The sequence below is a fragment of the Chiloscyllium plagiosum genome, chromosome 18 (assembly GCF_004010195.1).
Source record: "Chiloscyllium plagiosum isolate BGI_BamShark_2017 chromosome 18, ASM401019v2, whole genome shotgun sequence".
Classification (NCBI taxonomy): Eukaryota; Metazoa; Chordata; class Chondrichthyes; order Orectolobiformes; family Hemiscylliidae; genus Chiloscyllium; species Chiloscyllium plagiosum.
Window position 1 is genome coordinate 48,545,852 of NC_057727.1, and position 12,425 is coordinate 48,558,276.

At 40.8% G+C, this 12,425-nt stretch overlaps 1 protein-coding gene across 7 annotated transcripts in view; it reads right to left on the bottom strand.

Moving 5' to 3' along the window:
- Positions 1-12,425, bottom strand: part of LOC122559093 (contactin-4-like) — a 2,522,648-nt gene that overhangs the window by 156,306 nt on the left and 2,353,917 nt on the right. For all 7 annotated transcript variants that reach the window (XM_043708367.1, XM_043708366.1, XM_043708371.1 and 4 more), the window contains one exon: positions 10,167-10,316. In XM_043708367.1, the coding sequence (XP_043564302.1) occupies positions 10,167-10,316 (150 nt within the window). The remainder of the gene's footprint in view (positions 1-10,166; positions 10,317-12,425) is intronic.

A 12,425-nucleotide genomic window follows, 5' to 3' on the forward strand; every position in this document is an offset into this window, starting at 1 on the left:
ATTATTGTTTTGGTTGAGGATTCTAGAAGTAGGTGGAATAATCTGAGAGTTAGGATCAGACTATTGAGGAGAGACGTTAGGAAACACTTCTAATGTGATAGATGTCTGGAACTCTCTTCTATAAATGGCAGTTTATGTCAGATCAGTTGTTAATTTTAAATTTGAGAAAGATAATATTTTTCTGAAGCAAATGCAGTATGTGCAGTTTGGCCTCCTGTCAGCCATGATCTCACTGAATGTCAGAACAGGCTCAAGGGGCTGAATGGCCTATTCCAGTTCCTATGCAGGTGAGTGAATCTGTGGGCAAAGGGGTGAATGGAGGAGTCAGTAGGTGAGTGCGTCAGTTAACGGATGAAATGGTGTCACAGGATTGTGGTTTTTTTGCTGGATGATAGAAGGGTCATCAGATATAGTCAGGGTGGGGAGTAGAGCAGTTGGCGGTTGAGGTGGGGTATTCAAATAGTTAGTTTGTTGGCTGAGGGCTTCACCAGATCTGCTCAAGGGGTTGAATTTGAGGGTGTAGTCAGTTGTCGTTCTCAGTTACACTGACTAATGGAGAAGTTAAACTAGGTAACAAAGTGTGCAACATTTTCAAGGTAACCATATAGGCAACTTGCCCTTGAGCTCAGTGTCAGAAACTTAAACAGAGGGCACGGCAACACATTGAAACTTTAAACGACCCACAAAATTTCTGTTTATGTGCATGCATCAGGATTTCCACATAGCTGGAATTTTTATCTTCTAACTATTGTCCTTTTAGCTGTTGATACACTTGTACAAGTACTGAGACGTTCAGAAATGGTTTGGTCACTGACATGAATGTTGGCAATTATTAGCTCTCATCATTCAGGTACCACAATGAATACAGTGCCAGAGGTAAGCCACTGGATTGAGGCATTTCAGCTGCAAGACAGCTGGCAAATGCAAAACATAAATAAATAATAGCAAATAATTAAATAAACAAGCAAAGGGATCTTTACGCCTATGGAGTTCCACCATGGGATGTTTTAGTTCCATTTTGAGCAGACATTCAAATCAATAGCAAATCCATTTGGTCATTTATCTCAATGTCATTTATGGGAACCTGCTATGCGCAAATTGGCTACTATGTTTCCTCACAACAAACACAACAGGGTTAACTTTAATATGAGATGAAGCTCTTGTGCTGACTCTATTCGGCGAAGTGTCATTTTTATGGGTTTCGCAGAGGGTGAGGCCCAGCAAGTTTCCTCCCACTCTAATCTTAAATTGGCTTCATTAACTGCTTACTGCATCACTGTGGTTCCCCTCTTGTCTGATGCTAGCTGAATTCTCCCACTCACCACAGCTGTAAGTTTTCAACACTGCCGATATGTCCCAGAATATACCAGCATCTCTGGTGCAGCCACCATCTTGGAATGCAAGCAGTACAACTGGTCAAGCATTGGCAGTCCAGGGATATCCTTTACCATCAACACAGTTATACAGCAGTCTTCACAACATCTCTCATGAGACAGATGTGGCAGGAGTGACACTTCCTTCCATGTACACGTGCACATTGCCACCCCAATCATAGTTGAATAACCAGGTCATACAGCTTACCTGCCCATAGCTACATTATGTCTTATATCCTTCTTTAAAACTCATTCTCCAAAGCTCAGTGTAACGCAACATCTTATTTTCCAGGTATCATCCTTGTCAGGCATCAAACACAGCAGGACTGTGGGGGTTCTTAAGGATATGGGCATAATACCAGCTCTAAGTCTAGGAGATGCACACGTCCAGGATGTAGAGCAAACAATTACAGATCATATTGACGGAATGGAACTCCACTGCAATATGACATACTGTTCTCAATGTGTGCATGCAATCTATTGTGATTGCACCTAGGGGAAGCCAGCAATGATGCTGGATCCTAGTTCTCGGGCAGCAGCACTGACCCCACTGCAAGGAAATCAGATAAAGCGCTGTGATTTGACAAATACCATCAGTCACAGTTATGATGCACTTCATGTTAGGCAGCTGAGAGATAGGTCCCTAGTGGTTCCTTGGAAGGAGCCATTGTGAAAGAAGCTTAATGCAGCTGTCATCTTAATGGCCAACGGAATAGGATGGTAACCCAATCTGCAGGTCACAGCCCCTGCTCCAGCAATTGGCAGAGTTCAGAGCGAGTGTCCTGGGACTTCCTCAGCCTGCACCAATTTTGTGTCTCACTCAGCTGGAGTCAATGCCATCAAGGGTGAAAGACTCTTGTACCTCCGACACATCCTGAGGGGACCTTCAGCTGCAACCTCTCCGTGTGATGGCTGTTTGGCAACCGGGGGAGATTGTTGCTGCTCCTGGGCTTTGTGGAACATCCATTCCTCTTCCATTTCTCTACACCTTCATTGCATTACAGTAACAGCAGCAATAACCCTTGCTGTGACTGGATCCATCAATCATGCTTGCAATGATCCTGTGACGGGAGCAGAAGAAACATAACAGGCCCTTGTCAATTTGAGCAGTCACCAACAAATGACAGCTGTACATGTTTCTTCACACGGTGGGATGTGCGCCATTCAGATATGAAGGGCCATGGAACAACCATCCAGTCATTTCGCCATTGGAACTTATTCTGATGAATGCACTAAAGTCATGCAACAAAGAGGTAGCAGGAAGGTGTATGTGCTGCTTGGGTACTGAACCCTTCTCCTCCCAGCACCACTACACCTAGAGGAGGCATCACCACACATGGCAGAGTCTTGCATTCGGCTTAGAATTCAGGTTTAGAGGGGATCAGTTGCATGCTCTTGTGCAGTCGAGGAGGACTTGCATTAGATTTGTGCTTTCTGGCTGGCAGGTGCCTTTTTTAAGGTCATGTGTTATCATTTCTGCTCCAGAGAGACGTCTGTCTTCAATTGGCAAGCACCAATGATATGATTAACACCTTTTGTGACCAGCATTTACATTTCACACATTTGCACACTGTGTACATTTTATTTGCACAAATGATATGATTGCAAATAATTTCAGCAAATAAGAGCAGCACACTCCTCTTGCTCCTTGAAGGGTCTCCTGTCATTCAGTATTGGAGATTCTCCAAAGCTCAGTGTAACGCAACATCTTATTTTCCAGGTATCATCCTTGTCAGGCATCAAACACAGCAGGACTGTGGGGGTTCTTAAGGATATGGGCATAATACCAGCTCTAAGTCTAGGAGATGCACACGTCCAGGATGTAGAGCAAACAATTACAGATCATATTGACGCTCAAACATCCATGTCTCTTTCTAATTCATGCTCCCTGAACAGCCCATCTCTTCTGAACTCCCACAGGTTCCCATGCACCACCTTGAACTATGACTCCTACTCCTTATCTTAGATCTCCCCTATCTGCCCTCCTTGAGCCCTGTCACTACAGTTTGGTTATGGCCACCATTTAGTCATATCTCCCTGACTGGTAATTTTCTAATCCTCCTTTTTGATGTGCAGGATTGCCTGTGGTCCAGTTCCTGGACTGTAGTGCCATGTACCCACTGACTTAGATTGGCCAAAACAGACTTCAGAGCATGCCCAGGCCCCTGGACTGATCAAGGATACTGCCACTGACTGACTGCACTAGGACCCATCAGATTGACTGCAGCCTCACCATGAACAGATTTGAGGACAAATCCCTTTTGACTTAGAGACATGGCCATTTTATTGATTCAGATGAAGTGTATGACGTTGGCTGCTGGCATAAGACTAACATAGCTTTCTGCCATTTGCAACATGTCCACTGCATAGACTGGTGACTACTGACCAATTGCTGTCTGGTTATGTGCCTAAACTAAACTGCAAGGTATCTTATGGTCTGATGGTCTCATAAGACATAAGTATTATGAGCCTTTAAACTGTGGCTGAACAGCCAAAACACATAAGGCAAGAAAGCTATGTCGGCTAGGACTAAGTGAATGAGCATGAAGAAAGCCAGCAGACAGCCATGGGATTCATCCCTGTCTAAGCTGTGAGCTGGGAGCCAAGTCTCTGCATACTGCATTCCAGAGATAGTTGTTGGAGCACTCCAAATTACAGCGTGGCAGCGCAGAAAGAAATGTACTACAATGGTGCAGAGACTCGCACATGCTGGATGCCACCATTCATGGGCATGGATGGCATGCCCTGAGACTTTGGTATCAGGTGTCAAAGATGGAGGTCTGGAGGGCCAAGTAGTGAGTTGGAATAATCCAGTACCCCCCTCTGATTTTCCTGATGGGACTCTCAATGTCGAGTTTCTATCCATTGCGTGGTTGAATAGAAGAGTGCATACTAGTAAGGCAAGATTAAGTAATAATGAGGGTGACACTTATTAATAGCCTCTCAGTCTTCATTAGCAAGAATCTTGTATCAACGTTTGGAATTTAGTTGGAAAATATGACTTGTTGCTCCCAACGTGAAGAATGGCCTCACTTGACTGCTCACATATTTTTCCAAATTACTCGTCATAATCCATGTCATTCAGGGATTGGGAAGAATCCACCCCTTGTGATCTCTGAGCTGAAACAGGCATGCAATAAGGGCAGAGGAGCTGGCAGGAGAAGCTTAGGTGAGCTTTGATCAGCTTATCGTTAACAGAAAGGGAGGGTTATAGAAGAATATGATGCAAATCCAGCAAAGGGACGTTATGACTTTTGAGGAAGGAGGGGGAGGAGACATCCAGCAGAGTACGTGCTTTCCTTGTGACTTCACCAAGGTAAGAAGGTCACTTCTGAGTTGTGATGAATTATGGGCCTGTCTTGACTTTCTGGGAAAATGTTTCCCTGCTCAGGCTGCAGTCAATGTGGAATTAGGGTGCTCTTGAATGAACAGTTCCCAAATATTTATGACTTTATCAGGCTTTGCTTTGCAGGTTGACATCAGCAATTATCAGGTTCTGAATGGGTAAGTAACCAGCCTGCTGATTTGTGCTGGGTGAGTAGAGCTGAATTTGAACCTTTTAAAGTGTTTCAATGGCTGAAAAGGACTTTGAGACATCACAAGGTTATAAAGGCATATGTCAAAGATCTTTTTTAACTTCAGAAAATCATTCCATATCTACTGAGAAACAAATCTTCACCTTGAATTTCTGCAAACACTTTTCATTATCCCTTGCACATCACGGTTATATGTCATGGTGCTTTTAAAATGTGATGCTTGGAGAAGCTCCAGGCAAAAGTGCTGAAATATGTTTTTGTAGATGATGGTATTTGCAAATTCAGACCACCCTGCAGAGCCTTTCAGGAAACGTCTTGACAGCCTTCCATTCACATCACTTACAGTTTATATAACAGGGTGATAGATGCTTCCAACTATTATCTTAAAGGCTTGAATCATGGATCTCTGGTAAGACTTTAGAATTCAGTGTTTAAATAAATTCAAATCTTCACCTCACTTTGCACATTTTACATGACCTTCAATAATCACAAGAACAGAAAAGTTCTTTCTGTACGCTATTTCAATAATGTGTATAGCTGTTAATGATCCATAACAATACCCAAAACATATATTTACATAATTAGTTTACATTAAAATAAGTAACTGCATACAAAATAACTCTAAAATACTTCATGGTTTTAAAACTTCATATCCTTAAATGTCGAGAATTGAAGGAGTTCACACAGGCATTTCAAACAGCTCGTTTGTCAACACGATCGCAACCAAGTCTTGTATTTCCTTTTCAAAATTCTTTATATTGTCTGGTACAATTTCACAGCAGTGCATAGATTTTTGAAATAAGTTTGAAAGCATAAAATACCTCCCCAGAATTTGAGCTTACTTTACATACATGAGATATATTTAAACAGGCTATTTGACTCAACAAACTCACGTTTGTGTTTACACCTCTTCCCAGCTTCCTCATTTTATGAGCACTGCCGTAACTTTGTCTATTTCTCTTCTTCTTAGCTGCATCTATATCATTCACTTCAACTACTCTGTAGTTGCAAATTTCATATTCTCACACTTCCAAGGTGATGATGTTTCTTCTGAATTCCGCAGAATTAATTTGTTGACTGTTGTACACTGATGGCCCTTGGTTTTGCTGTTGCCCATAAGTTTAAAGAAAAGGACATGCACTCTAACAACACTTTTCATGACCACTGGACATTTCAAAACACTTTATAGATGATAAAGTAGTTTGGAAGTGTAGTTACTGTTGTGATATAGGGAATGTTGCAGCCAATTTGCAAACAGAAAGCTTCCATGAATAGCACATGGTGATTGTTGAACAATTGACAGGACAGGATGATTTCAGTTATGTAGAATGACTAAGATTCTTTCTTCAGAACAGAGAAGGCTGACAGAACATCCAAATGCAGTGTACAAAATTGTGAGAGGTCTAGATGGAGAGGATGGAAAGGCCCTCTTTCCTTTTGCAGAGGGGTCCATAACCAGGCTGCAGAGGCTTAGGATAAGAAGTGGGAGAGTCAATGGAGATTCAAGGGACAGTTTTCATCTGTACTTAGATGAGGATTTGGAATTCAGAGCCTGAATGGAAGGTTCCTTCAAAGTACTTAAATTTGTACTTGAAATGCCATAACCAAAAGCTATGGATCTGGAGAGAGTCAATTGGCTGAGGCTAGATGACTACTTGCTAGGTAGAGGGTTAAATGGCCTTCCTCATTGTTCTAAGTTTCTGTGATTCTATCTTTCATATCCTTGTCAACAGATGGCTAGGACCAAGTCTTAACATCTCGTTTGAAAGCAGATACCTCAAAGAGTGCAATGATTCTCAGGGGCTACATTGAAGTTTCAACTTTGAATGAGTGGACACATTGTTTCTGTGACTACAGTGCTGCAACAGACTCATGAAGAAAGTTAAAGATCATGGAACAAAAGGGATGAGAGCAAAGTGTACACAAAATTAGCAGAGAGAAAGGAAACAGAATAATGATGATGGGTATTTTTGGTCTGGGAAGATGGCTTACAGTGGAGTTCCTAAGGGGTGGATTTTGGGACCCTTGCTTTTCCCGACAGATATATGGTCTAGATTTTGATATGCAGGGAACAATTTCAAAGTTTATGGATGACACAAAACTTGGGAGAATTTTAAACTGTGTAGAAGGCAGCATAGTCCTTCATTAGGATGTTGACACATTGATGGAGTGGGCAGACATGCAGCAAATGAAGTTCAAAGTAGAGAAGTGTGAAGTGATGGAGTTTGACATAGAGATGGGATAAAGTAGAGGATATTATTCTGAAGTGGGTGAAGGGCAGAATGACCTGGGTTTACATGGATATAAGTCATCAAAGGTGGGAGGTAAAATAGAGAGAAGTGTTAATAAAGCACACAGTATTCTAGATTCAATTTACACAGTCTTCATTTGTAAGAACAAGAGGGTTATGATGGCCTTGTCTAAGACACTGGTTAGACCTCAGCAAGAGGACAATATACAGGTCTGCACACCACTGTATAAGAAGGAGAGAGTGCAGAACAGGTCTAGTACAATTGTTTCAGCAATGACACACCAGTTATAACAGAAGACTGGAGTAGTTGGGACTGTTTTCATTGGAGAGGAGTAGGCTTAGTGCAAATTTGATAGCAATTTTTAAAATCACTCGGGGTCTGGACAGAGTAGATAGGGAGACATTTCCTATTCATAAATGGATCAAGAACCAGATGGCACAGTTTAATAGTGTTTTGCAAAAGAAGCAAGTGTGATGTGAGAAAAACAACTTTCACACAGCAAGTAGTCAGGTTATGGAATGCATTGCTTGGAAGAGGAGTGGGGATGGGTTCAATTGAGGCATTCAAGTGGGCATTAAATGATTATTTAAATAGAAACAATGTGCAGGATTACAGGGACAAAGCAGAAGACTGGCACAATGTTAAAATGCTCAGACAGCCAGTGCAGACATGATTAGTTGACTGGCCCCCTTCAGCACCACAACAATTCTATGTGATTCTGAGTTATTTTATCAAAACCTTTTGTAGTTTTTGCAGTTTTACAGAACTTTGTTAGATTACCCTGCAGAATTCCATGTTCAGCAGAAAAAAAGATCTTTCCTGACAGGAAAGCTTCTGTAATATTGTGTCTGTAATTATTTTGCATGCTCTTCAGTGCCTCAATATATTTTCTTTCAAATTTGGCAACAAATTTGTTCAATATTGGTTGCAAAATGATCATTAGAAAGTAGAATTTTATTATTCCTCAGTTGACATCAACCATGCTTTGCAAAACTATCTTGGTAAACAATGAAGTAATTATTATTGTTTTGTAATCAGAAAGGAATAACGGTAATCTAGTTGTGTAACACCCCTGCAATAGGCTTAGGGTTAGGGGAAAGAGTAATAAAATGATAGAATTCTTCATTAAGCTGGAGCTTGATGTTTTTGATTCTGAGACAAGAGGTTTACAATCTAACTAAAGGAAACTGTGATTGTATCAGGTATGCACTGGCTATGATACATTGGTGAGGTTATTGAAGAGGTTATGCTGAAGTGTCAATGGTAAACATTTAAGGAGTGCATGGATGAACTGCAACATTTGTTTATTCCTGACCAACAGAAAAGAAATGGAAATTGTCCTTGACTATATCTAACAAGAGAAAATAGAGACAGTATTAGATCCAAGGTTAGGGACATACAATAAAAAAAAGTAGACTTGAGGATTAGGAGTGTTTTAGAACTCAGGAAAGGAGGACAAAATAATTGATTAAGAAAGGGAAAACAGAGTACGAAAATAAGCTTGTTGGGGTCCTAACGTTTAGTTGCAAAAGCTTCGATAGGAATGTGAAACCACAAAGTCCCCGACAATAAGAAACAGGGGAAGTTCTCATGGAAACAAAAAGATGGCAGGCAATTTAAATGGACACTTTGGATTTGTCTTTGCGAAGGAGAATACAGATAATGTCCCAGGAAAGTACAGGATCAAGTAAAAGGGAGGAACAGAAGGAAATCAGTATTTGTGGGGAATCAGTGTTGGGGAGATTGATAGGAGTAAAGGCTGTAAAATCCTCAGGGCCCAATAATCTAAATCCAAAAGCACATAAGGAAACGACTGCAGAAAGACTGAATTTATTGATGATCATCTTTCAAGATTCCATAGACACTGGAACAGTTCTATGGCTTGGAATGAATGTAAGCTCATTATTTTAAAAATATTTTAAAAAAGGAAAGAGAAAACAGGGAATCATGAACATAGAGACAGAGGAAAGAGGAGCATGAGTAGGTCATTTGGTCCTTCAAGCATGTTCCACCATTCAACCCGATCATAACTGATCATCAGTACCCTGTTCCGACATTCTCCACCTTTCCTATTTATGCCCAATTGAACGGAATAACTTGTGCAATTCATCCATGCTTGCCATGGCCTATATACTATCATCCCTTTAAATAAATATCCCCAATTTATCATAGACCAGTTAGATGGACATTGGTGGAAGAGAAAATAGCAAAATAGTCAATTATAAAAGATTTAATAGCAGACCATGTGGAAAATAGTGAGAGCAAAAAAACAGGCAGGCAGATGATCATTTGTATGGCAAAGCAGTACTTTGGGAAAGGGAAATATGCAACCAAATCTGGGTGTCCTGTCCACCAGTCACTGAAAGTAAGCATTCAGATGCAGCAGGTGGTGAAGAATTCAAACATTGGCTTTCATAGTGAGAGCATTCAAACACAGGAGTAGGGATATCTCACTGTAACTGAACAGGGCATTGGTAAGATGACAGATGGAGTACTATTTGCAGTTTTGGGTGTCCTTATCTGAGGAAGCTTGTTCTGGCAGTAGAGAGAGCTCAAAGAAGTTTTACCAGACTGACTTCTAGAATTACAGGACTAATGTATGAAAATAGACTGGATTGATTCGGACTATGGTCACTGGAGTTTAGAAGAATGAGGCAGGTCTCATAGAAACCAATGAAGTTGTAGCAGGATTAAACACAGAAAGGATGTTCCCAAAAATCAAGGAATCCAGAACCAGGAGTCACATTTTAGTGATAATGGGTAGGTCAGTTAGGACTGAGAAATAGAGAAATTTCTTCATCCAAGGACTTGTTCACCACAGAAAGCGGTTGAGGCCAAAACATTGAATGTTTTTGAGGAGCAGTTGGATAAAGTTCTTAGGGTGAAAAAGATCAAAGGGCTGAATGGTCTATTCCACTTCAATTTTTGAAGTTTCTATGCTATTTTGCAATCACCATATTTGCAGACCATGACGACATGCTCAGTAATAATCATCAATCACTTACGAGCTTCTTCTGTTCTTGATTTGGCAGATGGTAAGCTCGGTTCTCCAATGCCAATGTTGTTACTGGCAACAACTCTGAATTCATAGTCTACCCAGGGACTTAAATCAATCACTGTCGCAGTTACAGCATCGCCATCAATGACCTCAGGAACTGCAAGTACAAACATGAGATATTAACTTCAGCACAAAAATGTGATTTACTTCAAGAGAAAACATAATCTCATAATAATTGGAGCAACCTTTACCACCTACAGCAACAATGCATGAGAACATCATCATGCATAAGTTCCTGTCTGATTTGGAAGTATATTGCTGTTTCCTGAATAGTTTGATTAGATTAGATTAGATTAGATTACAGTGTGGAAACAGGCCCTTCGGCCCACCACCTACAGCAACAATGCATGAGAACATCATCATGCATAAGTTCCTGTCTGATTTGGAAGTATATTGCTGGTTCCTGAATAGTTATGAGATTAAAATCCTTGATCAGCTTCAGCCGCACTGTGCGCACCATCTTCACCAGATTTTCTGTTGCATTTCAAGAAAACAGTTCACAATTACCTTCTGAAGAGCAAATAGAGATGGACAATGTACGTAAGAATATACAGAAACTGTATGTACATAAGCTGTATGTACAATGTGAATTAAGAACATAGTCCAAGGGCAGTACGGTGGTTTAGTAGTTAGCACTACTGCCTCATAGCGCCAGGGTTGCAGGATCGATTCCACCCTCGGGCCAACAGTCTCTATGGAGTTTGTACATTCTCCCCATTTCTCCAAGTTCTCCAGTTCCCTCCCATAGTCCAAAGATGTGCAGGTCAGGTGGACTGGCCATGCTAAATTGCCCATAGTGTCCAGGGATGTGCATTCCAGATGGATTAGGAATGGGAAATACAGGGTTGCAAGGATAAGGTAGGAGGGTAGGTCCAAGAGGGATACTCTTGGAGGGTTGGTGTGGACTCAATGGGCTGAATGGCCTGGTCCCACACTGTCGGGATGCGATTACTCTAGTCTATGATTCATACGATATTTTAGGAGGGGTTGGCCACATGTCATCTCAAGTTTGTTCCACCATTCAATACGACCATGGCTGATCAGATTATTCATCATTCCTACTGAGCCTTGATAATTTCTCACCCCGGTTGTTAATAACCTATCTAGATCTGCATTAAAAATATTCAAGGACTCTGTTTGCACCACGTTTTGAGGATTTCAAAGACTTACAACACACTTTGAGAAAAAAAATCCTTCCCATCTCTGTTCTTGTATCAGTGAACCACTTGTTCTCAGTTTTCCAAATCTACTTTGTTCAGATTCCTGAGGATCTTATATGTTCCAATTTTTCCTTTTTTAAACTTCAGCAGGATGCAGTCCTAGCCTGTCCAATCTTTCTTCATGTGAAAACCATCCTATTCCATGTACTAGTCCTGTAAGCTTTCCCATTACTGCACCTTTTTCTTTCACATTCTTCCTTAAAGATTGAGACCAATAATATCAACAGTATTTGAGATGTGGTCTCCTCAGTGCTCTCTCCAACTGAAACATAACTTCCCCACTTTGGTAATAAAACAAAGAAATGCAGATGCTGGAAATCTGAAATAATAATAGAAATTGTTGGAGTAACTCAGCTGGTGTGACAGCATTCAGTGTTCTGAATAAGGGTTACTGGACCCGAAACGTTAACACTGTTTTCTCTCCATAGCTGCTGCCAGACCTGCTGTCCTGTTCCAGCAATTTCTCTTAATGCCCCCAACTTCTTGTTTTAATTTCCCTCACAGTAAGCAATGATATTCTATTAATGACTTATTGTGTACAAATTGTATGCAATTCTTTGATTTGAACGACCAGATCTGTGACACTCGGTGCTCTGCATTTTGTCATCATTTAGATAAACTGTGTCTTTATTATTCTTCTTGTCAAAATGGACCATTCCACATTTTTTCACATTATTCTTCATTTGTCAAATATTTTCCTCCCAATTTAGTTTCATGCAATAAATGCTGGCCTTGCATGTATTGATAATGCAGACATTAATGGCATTTGATAACATTTAGCTGATGTAACACTGACATCAGCAATCACATTGGGTTAAGCCTCTGGGGCAGAAAGATGGAATAATCTGAACTGTAGAAATGTGTATCAATAAAGGAGATTTTTGGAAATCCAAAACATCAAACAACGGTCACTCTTAGGTGAAGAAGAGACGTGGATTCAGCATAGTAAGAGCTGGGACAGGAGAATCTAACAGCAAGTTGTTGGC